The sequence below is a fragment of the Carettochelys insculpta genome, chromosome 10 (assembly GCF_033958435.1).
Source record: "Carettochelys insculpta isolate YL-2023 chromosome 10, ASM3395843v1, whole genome shotgun sequence".
NCBI classification, from domain to species: Eukaryota; Metazoa; Chordata; order Testudines; family Carettochelyidae; genus Carettochelys; species Carettochelys insculpta.
The window spans coordinates 38,855,947-38,874,058 of record NC_134146.1 but is presented as its reverse complement, the minus strand read 5'-3'; the positions used below and the strand labels follow the sequence as shown (position 1 = coordinate 38,874,058).

Here is an 18,112-nt window from a genome sequence, read left to right as displayed (position 1 = left end):
GTTCCTTCCAAACTTGGAAAGATTTTCCTGGCAACATTTCTGATTTGCCAAACAAGCATTAAGAAAAGGATGAAAGTTACTCCTCCGAGAAGCAGAATCACAGAAATGTAGGGCTGGAGAGACCAGCTATCCACACTGAGGCAGACCATCCCCAGTAACAGGTTAGACAAGCAATTCTTACACAAGCTCCAGTAACATAGGTAGCCTGTTACAGTACTTAAACTATCATTAGCTGAATATTAAGGTGAATTGTGTAAATGTAACGTCTCCCTTAACAGGGAGGCCCATGTACCTCCCAGGATAAGGGATCTTTAGCCAGACTGTTTAACATTAATGGCTGCCATTTTGGCTAAATAAAAGATAGTGGATTGTTATGAAAGTCTTGTCTACATCATAAGAATTCAGTATACCCTGAAGTAAGAACTTAAGGAGGATGAGCTATATCAATACATACACATATTGCACAGACTCCATCCCATCCACAAAGACACCAATTCCCTATATGAAAAGCAGCATTTCTTGGTTTAGCTTTAGAGCCTTCGAGAGCAACATGGGCTTTTTTTTAAAAAAAAAACCATTCCTGTGTAGGTGTCCATATGTGGGACATCTATCAATAGGAGTAAGTGCCCAGGCAGCATATACCAGTATAACTATACCCCTTCAATCAAGGATCAAGCACTTGTAAGCATGTTTCAAGACATTCAATGGATCGTCCAGCATAACCAGGGAAGGTCATCTTTTATGCTTGCTGTGCTGTCAAATTGGGGCAGGGGGAAAGGGAAGAATACAATTTAAGCCTTTCAAGTCCCCAATCTATCTTAAAACATCCCTCACAAGCTTTGAAAGAAAAGCACCTTAAACTTAAGAGTCTCTAGGCTACTGAATGCACACAGCAATTTAGTCACTATCACATTTTTCACTGTAATGACATTTTGCCAAGTTAGTTTGGGGAGGAAAAAAAGGTAGTTGTGCACACAAAATAAGTCCATTGGGGTGGGGGGAGAATAGCTCATCTCTGCAGCCTCCAGGTTTTGAAGATGTTTGCAATTAATCTACTTAAGGTTAAAACTATGTTGGTTATTTTTAGTAAAAGTCTCAAGCTAATTCACAGAAGCCTGTTGTTCACACAAACACTGCTGTTGTGGCAAAGAGGCTCATTAAAGATCAAAGCACATGTTCTTTATCTATTTTAATTCGGACACTTCTTCCCACTTTTAAAACATCCAACGTAATTTCAGGTGCCCCCGTCCCAACAGAATTTTCACTGCTTTTATTGTAAGGAGATAGACTACTGACACTTCAGCATGCCAAATCAAAATGTAGAATTCCTAATAAAGATTCAGCGTTTACAGCTTAGTGTATTAGCTATATATACACACAGTAAACTTGTAACCAGAGAGCAAAATGTTTCCCTCTAATGATCAATATACTGACCAAAATGTAAGGAAGCCTGTTTTAGTACACAGAATGAAACAAAGTAATCACTACGTCTTGTAGGGTCTTTCTATTGATCTAAAAAGCCTGAGGTGTGAAATATTAGCTACACAATTTAGATTTTCACCTGGTATCTTCATGTAATGTATTAAGTTTCCAACAGCAGTTGCAGCTAATATTGGTCAAGTTATACAACACACAAGACAGAATAAAGTCAGCAATGACAGACGTTTGCTATGTATATAGGGAACACTTAATTTCCTATATTATACAAACAGGTGTTCTTAATACTTGTGAGAAGCATAGGATATAGGTCTACACACAAGTGCAAGAACATCTACAGGTCCAAGTCACAGACCCCAGGTCAGTTAACTCAGGTTTGTGGGGCTCAAAAGAGCAGTGTAGATACTCAGGCTTGAACAAGAGACCAGGGTCTGAGATGTAACCTCACACAAAGGGGTAGATAGATCTCAACCCAAACCTCTACCCAGACATTTTTAGCCCTGCAGCCCAAGTCAGTTGAGTAGGGCCAGCTGCAGCTATGCCATTGGCCTTTTGTTGTAGTGTAAGCATAGCCATAGACACGCAACAAGCTGCTAAGTGCTCTGAAACCTCAAATACAGTAGTCTGTTTAAGTCAATGTTGAATCCTTCACAAGACACAAAAAGCTTATTTTCAGAAGTTAAACTCATTTCTAACAAAAGCCTTCAAACAAAAAAGTGTATTTTTAAAAAAAACAGATGTTCTCAATTCCAACAACTGAACAGTTACCACCCATTGTTTTTAAAGCCTGATGTGTCACATGTAAAGATATGCTGAAACCCTACATTAGCCAAATTTTCTTCAATACAAAAAGTGCATCTGCTCCAAGTTAAAACAGACAGTAGGACTTGGGGTTGGGGGCTGTTCCAATCCAATCCCTGAAGTGCAAAGTCAAGTTCACATACTCTGAATTTGTCTCCTTGCGTAGAATTAGCCACCAAATGCGTAACCTTTGAACTGAAGTCCCTTCGAGTAATTCCACCCATATGATGAACCAAGGTCACCAATTTAACCTAAAAACAAGAGCCAGAAACGTACAGCTGTTAAAGAAGGGACAATTACAAGAGTTGCACATAGTACAAGTTAAAGGGGGTACTAAACTTAAAACAAAGCTTCTGCATGTTCTACAGTTAGCCGGTCATAATGCTTCACAACCACCTCACTCCCAGCGTCAAATTTATCTAGCAGCTCACAAAGCCAACAAAATGGCATATCACACACCATTGACATTCTGCCACTTCTGTGGGCGGAACTGGTAAGTGTTGTTAGATCCTAAGCTATTAAAACCTAGAAATGAAGGCTTACATATTTGGCTGAAAAAATTAGGAGTTTAGAACAAATTAATTTGGTTCATGCAGTTTGATTCTGGCAGAGAGTTAGCTCTTGAAAGATAGTCTTGACTCTGTGCTTTGTGCACTTGCCAGCATCTCCAGTGTTTCCATTCACGCTGATAAAGTCTCAGAACTGATTCACTAATAGCTTATAGAATAACAAGACACCAAGCAAGTTATCAATTGCTTCTTGAAACATCTGAGTTTTCCTTGAAAGTTTCCCATTTCACTATGGATCTGGCATGACACTGTTTAGCTGTAGTTCTGACAAGATTAAGATACATGGTAGTGACACTCCGAATGCTCAGAACAGGATCTCAGGAGTTTTACTTGGGTGCACTCAAAAGCATATTTATCAGCCAACATAAGTGGCAGGTCATATTCTTAGGTAATTGCCTCAGTAGTGTCTAAAGGTCCAGTCCTGCTCCTGTGCAAGTCAGTGACTCCTACTTCCTTCCACAGGAGCAAGGAAGAATCTCAAGTAGACCCTAAAGTCTTAGTTCTGTACTCAAGAACACAAACTTTAGTCTGTTAGACATTGTACGCTTGAGATGACGTTAGAGAAAACTACTTTATACATAATTTACATGTAGGTTACTCAGTCCAAAACAAAAAAAAGAGGGGACAAGGGAATAAGACAAAAGGATCTTACTAGTTCATCTTTCTTTCTGAATCCTGTAAAGCAGAGCACCAGATTCAACATACTTGCACAGTACAATGGACGACATGAGAAAGGCAAAGGCTAAAATCAGAGAAAGATTCATTACAGTAGTCAGAACCATGAGATTTATTCAAACATTATTAAACAAAAAAAAGCTCTAAGGATTTTAACTTTTAAAATTTACTGATACCAAATTAGAGTGGAATGGATCCTAATTAACAAGGCTAATTGTTTTCTGGTATGGCTTGAAGTAGGAACTGCCAGCATTTTGAGGAAGTGATTGATGCGTCTCTGCATGCTGTGCTAAGCACCGCTGTAACTTCATTATAGGTGTCTCCTGTTTCCCCATATGACATTACACACTATTGTCCTACAAAACATTACCCCCACCCAACTGTATCTTCTGTCCAACACGTTTGTATGATGCCGAAGTCCCTTGCACTAATGCAGTGTTTGTTCCTCTTCACTGGAATATGTACTGAGAAAGAAAAACAAAACAATGAGGAGCCCTGTGTCACCTTAAAGACTAATAGGTTTACTTAGGCATGAGCCCGCTTCATCATTGATTTTTTACCCCTTGCTAACCAGCCCCCCCCCCCCGCCAAACTTATTCTCAAATAAATCTTTTTGTCTTTCAGATAACACAGAGATCCTCACTGGTTTTAAGGATACAGACTAATGTGGCTACCCCTCTGATACTTGGACTGCGTATATTTCAGATAATTGAAATTAAGTGTTAGTAATTAGAATCTTATTCCCTTAAACTTCTTCCAGGTGCAGAGAAGTTTTTGTACACTTCTCTTTCCTGTCACATTCTATTCTGGTTATTCTTTTTCAAACATATGTTCCCCAGCAGTTTGAATACCCTTTCCATCTATACCAGACATCCATTCTTGTGTGGTTCAAATGGCAAGTTATGGCCATCACCACCTGGAGTTTCAACAGCATTTTTCTAATTCAACTGGATTTCTCAGGACTTGAATTCTTAATAACTTCCTATTTTTCTTACTACTTTTTTTTTGTTTTTGTTTTTTAAAAAACCATATAAATACAGTGAAACATTGAAATGTAAATGGCCAGAACTCTGCACTGAAAAAATTGAATACAGCTTTCAGCAATTCCTCCAGAAGAATTTAGAAAGATTCAGAATAGCTGTGCCATAGCAATAAAGGCCTTCATCTGTGTAAACAATAAGCAGAGCTGTACTGCAATTTAAATGGACCATCTACAATAGGAAAAAAGAAGTCACACTCTGCACATTAGTGTTTGACCATCACATGTAAACATTGGATATAAAAATAAAGTTAAAGAATAGGCAATTTACTTTTACTTGAATACCTACCTGTCCCTTTCGAGCACAATGAAGTACTATTGGAGGTCCAAGGACACGGCTACCAAACTTGTACAAGTTATCCAAGATGGAATCTTGGAAGTCCGTTACAACGAAGACGGTCTCAAATTCTGGAGACTCACAATCTGCAAAATCTTCCACTGATTCCACCTTTATATAAGGCACTTGAATTTCCTTAATTTTTTCAAACACAATATAAAAGTATCATTCATGTAACAAATACAATAAACAAAAGTCAAAAATCTTGTTTTTAACCTTGAAGTGTTAAAGAAATTTTGACTGCTTTACAAGTTATTTTTTTTAGAGATACAAAAATCATCTCTGTATATTTCTAGCACAGAGGTAGTTATGATCTAGTTTTCCAATGTGATTTCTGATTCTTAGCTTAAACAATGCCTTAAAACGCCAATATATTTGTTCTAAAAATTAATGATTTTACATCTAAAAAAGGTATTTCTTCCATCTTTGGATGCCATAAAATTTAAACAAGGCAAAAGAGCAAATATTTTGCTGCATTAACTCAACTGGATATAAAATTGTTCTTATATAATAGAAAACAAATATTTCCTTTGGGGCATCTGAATTTAATTTATATGTTTTGAAACAGTCACCAAAACCAGACTCCATTTAACAATTTAAAGTTACAGCTTGCAGACCAAGAGATTCCATAAAGAAATGTTTTTTGCTGCATGAAGTTAAACTTACTAATTCAGAAGGTTTACCTAGAGGCTGCTCTGAATCTGGACACAACGGGTCCAAACTCTGTTTCCCAAACTCCTTCATGTTAACAAAACAACTTAATCATTATGTAATTATTCATGTGTCAGTCTTAAATTACAAGTCTTTTACTATTGAATTAGGAAGGCTGTTTAACTGGATTCAGAAGGTAGTTCATAACAGAATCCTACAAACCCTAAAACAGACGTGCATTTGGAGAGTATCATTTGAGAGTTCCACATCCAAGTATGGCACATGTTAAGTCCACCAAATAGGTTAGTTCAAGGATTAAGAATAGACATTTAAGAAAATTGCAGTTTCAAATTTTATAAAGGTTTCTACTCAGCTAGCATCAATCTACACCATCAGAACCATTTATTGTGCCTTCATCCCATGCAAAGATCAGAAATCGTGAAGTTTAAATGTGCAGGCACTCCAGTCCCAGTGAAGTGCAACATGCTGCATGCAAACGTACACAGATGCCCGACGTACCATATGAATTATAGTTTTTATTAGCTTTTCTTCCGATTTATCAGGAAGAGTTTCCTTTATCTTTATAACTGGGACTTCCATTATCTTAATAGTCTGTGGAAGAGGAGAACTTCAGCATGAGGTTAAATTAACGTATATGAAGTTTGTTGAAACAATGTCATTATGATGGCCGCTTTATGTTAAGCCACATACCTCCAGGGCTTTCATGAGTTCCTCGCACTTCCCAGCTTCCTGAACTAAAACCACTCTGGTTTCAATTTGAGGCATTTCCTCTGTTTGGAGGGGAAAAAAAAGGCACTATTCATATCTAACAGAAAAATCTAATTCTAATTTCAGGGCCATAATATAGGGGGAAATGATAACTGTACACTGGTATCTTGCCAGGGTCCAGAGCCCTTCAAACACTCAAGATTGGATTCTACCTTAACTAGCTTCTCATTCAAGCCACACTTGCAGCCAATAGATTACATAGTGCAGCCATCATAGAAATGCAAGTTTGGAAAGGACCTCAAGAGATCAGCTAAAGCAGATCCATATTCTGAGACAGAATCATGTAAGCATGAAAGGTGTTTGCCTAACCTGTTCTTGAAACTCTCCAATAACATTAATTCCACAACTTCCCTGGAAGCCTATTCTAGAGATTATCAAATCACTTTAGAGTTAGAAACACAGTAAGATTCCTTTAATCCAGCCTCTGATGGTCCAGCATCTTTCAAAAACAGTCCCATTTATGGAGATAATCCAGCAAAATTTGATGGGCTGGCATACAGAAGTCCTCCAAGATACGCGTGCCTTGAAATTCATGTAAACTGGGGACTTAGTCGGGGGGGGGGCCACGGTAGGGGGCTTAAGCCTGGGGTGGATTAGGGATGCAAAGAAGCGGCAGCCGCAGGCGCTCTGGGCCTCACCCCTAGCCCCCAAAGGCTTAAATATGGGACAATTCATACCTTTTAAAAAAATAAAGTTGGGAAGTCTTTTTGGCATCCCAAATACAGGACCATCTTGCCTAGTTGGTCACACTATGAAGCAGGAGTGGCACAGTGTGGTGGTGAAGAAGCTGGGGACACGTGGGGGAGGCAAGCTGCAGCTGGGCATGGAGTGGTGACATACAATAGCCTGGAAAATTTGATAATCCGACACCTGTCCAGGATCAGACAGGTGCTGGATTAAATGAATTTTACTGCAAATAACCGAAGTCTCCCTTGCTACAGATTAAAACAATTACTTCTTGTCCTACCTTCATGGGACACTTTGAACAATTGATCACTGTCTCCCATATAAGCACCCTTAATCTTCAAATTTGTTATCAACTCCTTTCATCTCAAAACTAAACAAAATGATCTTTGCGTAAAGGCTTTAAAAATATCCCAGATATATTTGCTCTTTTTGGCCCACAAGCTCTCTACTGTATGGTCCCTAGAACTGGTCACAATACTCTCGCTGAAGCCTTTCCACTGCCAAGCAAAATAAGACAATTACCTCCCATGTTCTACAAGATACTCCTGTTCATATATCCAGAATCTTTGCCTTTTAGCTACTCTATCACATGGTCGTCTCATTCAATTTGTGCTGCTCTCTAACACCAGATTATTTTCAGCAACACTATCTAGCCACTTACTTCCCATTTTGTTTTGGGAAGTTGATTTTTCCTTCCCAAATGAAATATTTTGCATTTGTTTATATTACACATCACCTTGTTGAGTTTAGGCCAGTTCTCAGATTTGTCAAGGTTGCTTTGACTATTAAGTCTGCCTTTCAAAGTACTTGCAATCTTTCCCAATTTGACATAATCTGTACTCTCCAATCTATTATCCAATTAATTAAAAACATTGAGTATAGTGGACCCAGAACAGATCCCTATGGGACCCCCCACTAGGTAAGTGCTCCCAGTCTAAAAGCAAATGGGATGACAGTTTAAAGCATAACTCAGAAGACATCTATTTGCTAGATTATATGATGAAGACAAACCACAGTTCAAAGCCAATGATGTGCTCATTTTTTACATAGTGTGAAAATGAAAGGTTATGTCTATACCACAGAGTTATTGCAAGATAACTTATTTCAAAATAACTTTGCTAGCATCTACACTATGCATTCACTAAATCAAAATAGTGGGTGCGTTTTTCTGAAATCAGTAACTCTCATTGCTGGAGGATCAATGTTTCAATGTCCTATTTCAAAATAGGCTCTATTAGACACGGAATAGCACTACAGTAAACCCTTGATTTTTCTGGACCCCAATTTAGTGGGCTTTGGGAATGGACCGCCTCAATGTTCCCAAAGTCCACTGGGATCTGTCAAATCCCAACACCCCACCTGCCCCACCACAGCCCAAAAAATTGTTAAGGGACTTACTGCTGCACTCCTTTCACCAGGGTTGGGGTGCATGCGCAGGCAGATGACACTCACATACCTGCCCCACTCGTAGCCACAATCTAGCAGCTCTGGCTACTTGGCATGCTCTGGCTCCAGAGGCCACAGTCTGGTGAGTTCCCAGCTTTCCCCTCCCCTTCTCTTTTTTTTGGCGGGGGTGGGGACGGGGGGGGACTGGGACAGCAGTGAATCCTTGGATATAAACAGACTTTCTGGATGAACTGACACCCCCCCCTTTCCCCATTAGTCCACTAAATTGAGGATTTACTGTATTTCAAAATAAGCCGTATTTCAAAATAAGCACTTTGTGTTTCAAAATAGCTGGGAAGTCTATGGTGGGGGAGGGGCTGTGTGGAGAAGAGTGGGCAGCAGACTATGTAGCTGAAGCAGTGGACCCTCCTTCACCCAGTAAATTCCCTCATCTGGGACCTGTCACGTCCCAAGGGTGCTGAACGAAGGAGGTGCAACCTGTATGAATACTGTATATTTAGATCCACTGCAAGTCACTTAACCTTTTGAGTCAATTGAGTGAGCTTCAGATTCAAAAAAAACCGAATTATCCTAGTTTTAGTTTACAGATATCCTCTAACTAGAGGTCTGAGGTGAATGAAGCATGCAAGTAGACACATCCATTCTGGAAATACACAAAAGAGGACAGGCCAAATAGAGAGGAAAATTAACATTTTGTGGTAATTAGAGTATTCTTTAATCCCCAAAAAGAGATTTTAGAAATTACTAGTTCAAATCTAAAAAGACATCAGTAGAGACCAAAAGCCATTCAATCCCAGATTCTTCACAGGCCTACGCTCACCAATTCTTTTCAATGCCTGTTCTTAGGAAAAGCATCCACATCATAAAAATCACCATTAAGACTAGCTCCTGGGTGGCACTTCTGTGATGAGCAGGAATGAATTACTGTCAGCTGTAGTTTTGTCCCTTTTTGAACATGGCTGTAGGAGATGCAGGAAACACTACTGATGGTTTGGTACCAGCTTTATGGCTATATAAAGGGCTTCAAGCTATTGACACTTTCCCATTTAAAACACACACCAATGTTCAACAAAAGTGTAACGTTATCGAAAAAGGTTTTTCCTATTACCTTCGACATCTGAAGCCAATCCAATAAATATATTCTCCTTGGAAGTTTCTGTAATTTTTGAATCAAGAACAGAAGACTCTCCCAAGAGACTCCTTCCTGCGTCAGAAACGAGGGTACTGTTGTCAGTCATGATCGAATCTGTGCTTCTCTCTTCAGCAGCTGCAAAAAAAGTACCCAAAACAAGTTGCATGTAACCAGTACATATTAGAAATGACCAGTAAAAAGTCCTGTGGAATAACAAAAATCTAAAAAAAACTTTTAAATATTAAAGTTACTAATGAATCCCATGAGCTTGCTAGTATCCTCTTACCTAAAATTATTTTAAGAGTCAGCGTTCACAGTTTCTGCATGTAATGCATACAGTTTTACCTCAAAAATAGACTATTGTGAAGACAGAGCATTTTCATAATTAGGTATATGGGAGCGGAAAGCCCAGTGTTCCCTTTTTAAGAAAAATGTCAGCTTGGAGAATTTATTTTGATCCAGGAGCTTTTGAAATTTCTTGCTTACGCCCAATAGGAATTTTGTTAAACAGGATCCGAAAACAGTTCAGGGAGCTGGACTACCTGTGTGATATGCATTTATTTTCAGACAAGTTCACACTAAAGAAAGAGAGAGAGCGCTTTGCGTAGGATTTTCCAGAGGCGCAAGTTTGAACCCACTAGACCTCAGGATTTCCCAGAAAAGATTACCACGTTCATCTAGCTTATTGTTGCAGTTCTTCAGGCCTATCTTGCCGGGCAATTTCAACGATGCAGTCCTTGTCACAGAGAAAGGGTTTCTTGCCATAACCAGAAAGCCTCATGGAAGCACCAAATGCATTAACTAGATGTAGGAGTTATAAAGTATTATTAAATAATACCCACTGCAGCATTTAAATAGAGTTACCTGATGATACGGGGATGGGAGGGGGGTGGCGGGGAGGGGAAAAAAAAAAAAAAAAAAAAAAAAAAAAAAAAAATCAGTAAATGTGAAGGATGCCAACAAGCAAAGCAACAATAGAACTTTACCATCCAGCAATGAAAAAAACAATCATCCTGTGAAAATCCTATATCCATTCACAAAGTTCACCATCCCACACTAAGGGATGGACTCCTTGTCCACACAATGTGTCTCTCCAGCTTCTTAAAAGATGAAGAATAATTGTGAACTTCAGAAAAGGAGATATTCCAGTCTCATGGCTCCCCACAGCTTCACCAGATAGAGGGACTGACTGACAACCAAGTCCACTTATCTGAAGAATTTATTCAGTTAGCCAAGGGTTCTTCCCTGTTTTTGTAAGTGCATCTGGAAATATGCAGTTCCTGTGATCCACCATGAAGTTTAAAGGATTTGCATAATGGTATGATGGAATGTGAAACAGTACAAAGAAGTATTAGATACCATGCACTGTATACAAAAATTTTAAAAAAACGTTAAAGGAGGAAAGTGCCAACTACCCTTCTTGTAGATGTTCTTTCCTCCTTGTACTCTCAAATAAACTACATTTTTATTATTTTAAGGAAAGACATCTGCAAAAATGTTACTCACGGGCATACTAAAATCCCAGAGAAGCATGTAAAAGATGTGCAATGCCTAATTAATTAAGTATCTAAGACAAACATTCTATAGGCAACAGGGTTGATCTTCCATTATATACAGACACAGGCCAAGTCTACACTACACATCTATATCAGTATGACTATGTCACTCAGAGGAATGAAATATCCACACCCTTGAGCAGTGTAGTTATATCAGCCTAACCGCATGTGTAGACAACAAATATGTTAGAAAGCTTCTCTCACCAACACACCTATTGCATCTCAGGGAGATGGATGAAGTACACTAAGAAGAGAAGCTCTCCCTTTGGTACAGGAGTGACGTCACTAAATGCTGGTACAGATACACTGCTCCAGCACTGCATGTGAAGACACGCCTTTAGACTTAAGAAAGTAAGATTTACAATACTGGGTCAGACCAAACGGATTTAGCCCAGCAGCCCATCTCTGACAGCAGCCAGTGCAAGAGCTTCAAAGAGCCAAATACGAAACAGTATTATTTGGAGTGACAAACCAGTCTTCCATGCTCATCTCCTGGCTGTCAGAGTCTACAGCACATCTCTCTGACCATCATGACTAAACCATTGACAGATGTATCCCCCATTAGATCACCGAGTTCTTTTTTTTAAACTCAGTTTTACTTTTGGCCACCACAACATTGCAATGAGTTCCAAAGATTTAAATTGTGCACTGTCTGAAAATGTACTCTCTTTTCTTTGTACTGGTTGAACCTCTCTTCCAATACCCTCAGGGACCCGACCGGTGCCAGACAAGAGACTTTGCCGGACAACAGGAGGTCAATATTTTCTAGTACATTACCAACATTTTCACTGCTTACCAGGCTCTTAGAAGACATTTAGGGGTAAACTACAGCTAAACGACACCACACAGTACAGAGAGCAAGGACTGGTGGCTGTAAACACACTTTATAGAATCATGGGAAACTTGGCCACACCCTTGATAAGTAGCCATCTGGCTACCTAAAAATCTCATGGTGGATTATGGAGTTTGCCTGATTGAGAGAGTGTTCAGGATAAGAGGTTCAACCTGCATTAGATATTCTGCCAATTAACGGCATTTGGGTGAACACTAGTTTTTGCATCATGGGAAAGAGTAAACAACATTTATTCATTTTTGCCCTCAAACCAATCACAATTTTACAGCCATCTATCATATCCTGCCTCCCTCCCAAATCATCCTTTCCAAAATAAACACCCCTAATCATTTTAATCTCTCCTGACATGGAGCTATCAGAGGGGTAGCCATGTTAGTCCGTATCCGCTAAAACAACTAGAAGTCCTGTGGCACCTTAGAGACAAACAGATTTTTTTTTTTTTGAGCATAAACATGCATGTCAGCTGCATCTGATGAAATGGGTCTTTGCCCCAAAAAGCTTATGCTCCAAACAAATCTGTTTGTCTCCAAGGGGTCACTGCACTTCTTGTTGTTTTTACTGATATGGAAGCCATTCTGTATCTGTGAATATCTTTGCTGCCTTTCTCTGAACCTTTTCCAGTTCCATCATTTTTGAGATGGGGCAATCAAAACCTGGAATGGTATTCAAGGTGTGGGAGTAACATAGTTTTATACATGGCATAATGATATTTTTCTTATTTTCTTTTTCTTTCTTAATAGCTCCTAACATTTCTAGCCTTTTTGAAAGCTACTGTGCACTGCACAAAAAGTTTTCAGTGCACTACTCAGAATTTCCTTCTTGAATACTAACAGAAATTCAGACTCCCTTAGATTTGTGGGTAGTTGGGATTATTTTCCCCCAATAAGCATTACTTTGAATTTATCAGTGTTGAATGGCAACTGCTGTTTTGCTCTCCGGTCACTGCTTCTGAGAGATCCCACTACAGCTCTTTACAGTCAGCCCTGAACTAGCTGGAACGTTACCAGTTTACTGTTTGCTCCTTTTCTGGGTCATTAGTAAATATGCTGAATAGCACGCATCCCAGTAGAACCTCAAAGTTTACCACTCTCCATTATGAAATCCGGCCATTTATTCCTACCCTTTGTTTCTGATCTTTTAGGAACTTACTGATCCATGAGAGAACCTTCCTGGTTATCCAAGGACTACTTAGTTTCATTAAAAGGCTTTGATAAGGGACCTTGTCAAAAGTTTTCTGAAAACCCATGTATACTTATGAAGCAGACAACTCTTATCCAAATTTGCTAATGCCCACAAAGATTTCTAACAGATGGATGAGCTCTGACAACTTTCCTTTACAAAAAGCTCTAGCTTCCCCAGAACAAGTAATTTTTATTTAGGTGGCTGAAGATAAGGCTCTTACTTCTATAATTCTTTTAAGTAATCAAGAGAAGGGATTCCCTCCACAGCTCACAAGGACCCTATTCTTGCACAAAATATTTTACGAACATTAAATTAAGCTCCTCAGGACATATCACAGAATGGTAGGCAAGAATTATAATAGTTAAAGTAACAAATAGAGATGAAGATGCAAAGCTCTGGAGTTCTTGGCAGAGGCTAACCAAACAAAATAGCCTGTTAAAGTAAGATTTTAAAACAACAGGTAGCCCAATCTCCATTAATGGTCACGTGGTGTCCTGCATCTAGCAAAATGCATAAACATATAAAAATACAAGCAAATAGTAGGGTCTTTGTCCATTTAATAAAAGCTACACACTGCTCATCTCCATTGTAAAGATCGTTAAGTGTTGCAGTCTAATGTTTTTAAATGATATTTCATTTCAATATTCCATCAACATTTATTCTGCACATGGGTGGAAAGAAGTAATGGGCAGATGCGCACCACCAATGGAAACACATGCCATAGCTGTAGGCACTGCACTAATCAACTGGGCAGCACCTGAATCTCTCCAGTGGCTGCCCAAGCCCTCAGCTTACAGAGGACACTGGTCTTATGCTAGGTTTTGAAAGTTCCTATACGAATTATTTTGGTCTGAAACTGCTCTGAAATACTAGTCAAAAACAACAGAACTGTATATCTAAGGTAGCTGTCAACATGCAGAAGACAGGGGGCACCAAATCCAGGAATCACTTGGCCGACGATCATTACTCCAGCATCAAGTGCGCGTGTATGTGGCACCCGCCCCCCAACTCAGCATCAGTTACTATTGTGAAAACCCCTAACAGCAATAAGAGTGGGGGGTGGGGGAAAAGATGTCTTTGTTAAATCCGGGCATTGGGAGGCACCGTCTGCGTCTGCAAAGGCCCTGGTCAATTTCCCCGCTCGCAGGGCTCTGTCAGTGAGTGCTGGGGCGGGGAGGTGGGTGGCCCAGCGGGGCTCGGAAAGCCCACACCGGGCAGGTGCAGGAGCAGCAGCCGATGGCGCCCTTCGAAGGGCGCTGCGAGTTACTCCTTTGAAAAGGGCGTAGAGACCGAGAACAGACGCTCACCAGAGCTCGCGGAGAGGCCGCCGGTAGATCCAGGCCGTGCCTAGCCCAGCCCCACCATGCCGTTCACCAGCCTCACCTGAGCACCCACAGCCCCCCTTCATATTCTCTAACCGCCCGGCCCGGCATCCCCAACCGGGGCCCAGCGACAACGCCGGGCCACTTCACGCCTCACCATCAAAACCGCAACCTGCGTCGTCTCCCAAACATCAGTGACGGACGCCGAGCCCAATTCAAAAAAGCGAGCCACCGTTCTAAGAGAGCCGCCCATTGGCTGCCAGGCGTCTCTTATGAAAGCCGCTTTTCCATTAGTGTTTCGCGGCTTTCTCCTCACGAGGCCCCGCCCCGCCTGCTTCGTTCTGTGGAAAGGGCCTGCCGTCCTGCTTTCTGTCATTGGGCGTTGCCCTCGCGGCTCCTTGCAACACGATCTCCCATTGGCCGAGCGGGATTCCCTAATCCTTAGGTGTGTGGATAAAAGGAAGAAGCCCAAAGACAGGTCGTTGACCTTATCTCGGCTCTGATTGGCTACTGGTGGATTTCAAATGAGCTGAACTGCCGTGAGGAAGAGACACGCGGGTGTAGCGGACCCTGTCCGCGGTTCCCGTCCCTGTGGAGCAGCACCCAGCCGGCGTGCCAGTCCAGCTCAGCCGTGCACCCCTCACCGCTACCCGCTACGGGCCCCACACAGCCCTGGCTCTGCCGCCCGGAGCCTCCCTGCTCAATTACTGCGGAGGCGTCTGTCATGTACCAGGCCTTTAAAGCCAGCCTGAGGCCATGGAGACCCTGGGGCGGAGCGGGCACGGTAGGGCGGCCCCTGCATTGGCCCCTGTGCCCTAGTACGGAGAGCAGGAGCGGAGCCCCATCCTGCGCACTGTGGGTGGGGAGCCATATTCCCTCCACTTTACCCAAGCTTGTGTGGAATAAGCTTTGTGATGTGCACCACTAGTAGAAGCACAGGCTGCTGGCAGTGGGTGCTCTACTAATCAGCTGGGTGGTATTTGACTCTCCTGGCTGCCTGCCCAAAAGCTCAGTTCTCAGGGAACTCTGCTGGTGATCCTTTCCTGACTGTCCTTGGGTGCCATTAAGATTTAGGATAAAATAAATATTTCCTCAGACATATCTAGCTCAACAGCAGCTAAAAGGAAAACAATTTATATTCTTTAGGGCTAAGTCTACACTACAGTCCCCTTTTGAAAGGGGAAAGCAAATGAGGCAATGTGGAAATGCAAATGATGTTCCAATTTGCGTATCATGCTTCATTTGCATAATTGCATATTCAAAAGAGTATTTTGAAAGAAAAAGAACAGGGTAGATAGAACTGTGGATGGCTGGCTAAATACAAAAGCAGCTTCCCCTCCCTTGGTGTTCACACCTCTAGATCAACTGCTGGTAGTAAGCCTCACCCTTGGGCCGTGTCTACACGTGCCCCAAACTTCGAAATGGCCATGCAAATGGCCATTTCGCAGTTTACTAATGAAGCGCTGAAATGCATATTCAGCGCTTCATTAGCATGCGGGCGGCAGCGGCGCTTCGAAATTGACGAGCCTTGCCGCCGCGCAACGCGTCCAGACGGGGCTCCTTTTCAAAAGGGCCCCGCCTACTTCGAAGTCCCCTTATTCCCCATGGGAATAAGACAAATTAGGAAGGATGCTTTCAAAACTGGGGTTCTATTTCTAAATAACTCTATCTACACTCTATCTACATATTCAGCGCTTCATTAGCATGCGGGCGGCAGCAGCGCTTCGAAATTGACGCGCCTCCTTTTTGAAAGGGCCCCGCCTACTTCGAAGTCCCCTTATTCCCCATGGGAATAAGACAAATTAGGAAGGATGCTTTCAAAACTGGGGTTCTATTTCTAAATAACTCTATCTACACTCTATCTACATATTCAGCGCTTCATTAGCATGCGGGCGGCAGCGGCGCTTCGAAATTGACGCGCATTGCCGCCGCGCGGCGCGTCCAGACGGGGCTCCTTTTCGAAAGGGCCCCGCCTACTTCGAAGTCCCCTTATTCCCCAGGGGACTTCGAAGTAGGCGGGGCCCTTTCGAAAAGGAGCCCCGTCTGGACGCGCCGCGCGGCGGCAAGGCGCGTCAATTTCGAAGCGCCGCTGCCGCCCGCATGCTAATGAAGCGCTGAATATGCATTTCAGCGCTTCATTAGTAAACTGCGAAATGGCCATTTGCATGGCCATTTCGAAGTTTGGGGCACGTGTAGACGTAGCCTTGCTGACTGAGCTAACCTTGTTATCCCCACCCTTGCTCTGGCTTATTTATACCTGGCCCTGCAGATTTCCAAGACCAGCATCTGATGAAGTGAGTCTGTGCTCACGAAAGCTCATGCTCAAAACTTTTCTGTTAGTCTATAAGGTGCCACAGGACCCTTCATTACTGTTACAGATCCAGACTAACACGGCTACCCCTCCGATACTTGACACAGTGTAGATAGAGTTATTTAGAAATAAAACCCCAGTTTTGAAAGCATCCTTCCTAATTTGTCTCTTGTACCTTGACCAATATATATGCCATCATACGCCAGCAATGCCCCTCTACAACGTACATTGGACAAACCACGCAAACATTTCACCAAAGAATGAATGGACACAGAGCAGACATTAGGAATCTCAATACACATAAGCTTGTCAGTGAGCATTTCAAAGAAGTGGGCCATTCTGTTAAAGACCTGAGAATATGCATCTTTCAACAAAGAGACTTTAAAAGCAGATTACATAGTGAGGTTTGTGAACTGGGGTTCATAAATTCAACACATGAACACTTGCTATGAACAGAGACAGCAATTATCTCACGCATTACAAGGCCTGCTTCCTTTCCAACAATGCCCAGATACTTTGCATATTGGACATACTTCAAACTCTTAGATAAAGAGTTAATGGGCACAAAATAGACATAAAAACACTCCTGATCCACAAACCTGTCAGACAGCATTTTAATGGAGTGGGCCATTCTGTTAATGACTTAAAAGTTTGCGTATTACTGAAGTGGAATTTTCACAACAGTTTGGAAAGAAGGGCTGCTGAACTCTCTTTTATATTCAAATTCGACACATTAACACGTGGTTTGAACCTCGATGGGAATTTTCTGGATCATTATAGGGGCTCTTTTGCATACTTGGCTTAATCTAATTCTTGACACCCTCCCCCCAACCTTCTGGCCCTCTACTCTCTGATTTGTTTAACCCTGATCATTTTTTTCTGATTTTTCAACCTTGATTACTATTTTTGGTTCTTTGTGCCTTAAATATTGAGTCTGTTCTGGTATGGCTATGGTCTGAAGAATCATAGAATCATAGAATACTAGGACTGGACGGGACCTCGAGAGGCCATCGAGTCCAGCCCCCTGCCCCAATGGCAGGACCAAGTACTATCTAAACCACCCCGATAGACATCTATCTAACCTGTTCTTAAATATCTCCAGCGATGGAGATTCCACAATATCCCTAGGCAATTTATTCCACTGTTTGACCGCCCTGACAGTTAGGAACTTTTTCCTAATGTCCAACCTAAACCTCTCTTGCTGCAGTTTAAGCCCGTTGCCTCTTGTTCTGTCCTCAGAGGCCAAGAAGAACAAGTTTTCTCCTTCCTCTTTATGACACCCTTTTAGATACCTGAAAACCACTATCATGTTGCCCCTCAATCTTCTCTTTTCCAAACAAAACAAGCCCAATTCTTTCAACCTT

At 41.7% G+C, this 18,112-nt stretch overlaps 1 protein-coding gene across 4 annotated transcripts in view; it reads right to left on the bottom strand.

Moving 5' to 3' along the window:
- Positions 1 to 9,645, bottom strand: part of ECT2 (epithelial cell transforming 2) — a 54,652-nt gene extending 45,007 nt beyond the window's left edge. For 2 of the 4 annotated variants that reach the window (XM_075003955.1, XM_075003956.1), the window contains exons 1-5: positions 9,501 to 9,630; positions 6,221 to 6,300; positions 4,811 to 4,993; positions 3,460 to 3,549; positions 2,382 to 2,489 (exon numbers count right to left, since the gene is read on the bottom strand). In XM_075003955.1, the coding sequence (XP_074860056.1) occupies positions 2,382 to 2,489; positions 3,460 to 3,549; positions 4,811 to 4,993; positions 6,221 to 6,300; positions 9,501 to 9,630 (591 nt within the window). Of the gene's footprint in view, positions 1 to 2,381; positions 2,490 to 3,459; positions 3,550 to 4,810; positions 4,994 to 6,028; positions 6,122 to 6,220; positions 6,301 to 9,500 lie in introns of all 4 variants that reach the window. The other 2 variants (XM_075003953.1, XM_075003954.1) reach the window with 2 other exon arrangements.
- Positions 9,646 to 18,112: the final 8,467 nt, after the last annotated feature.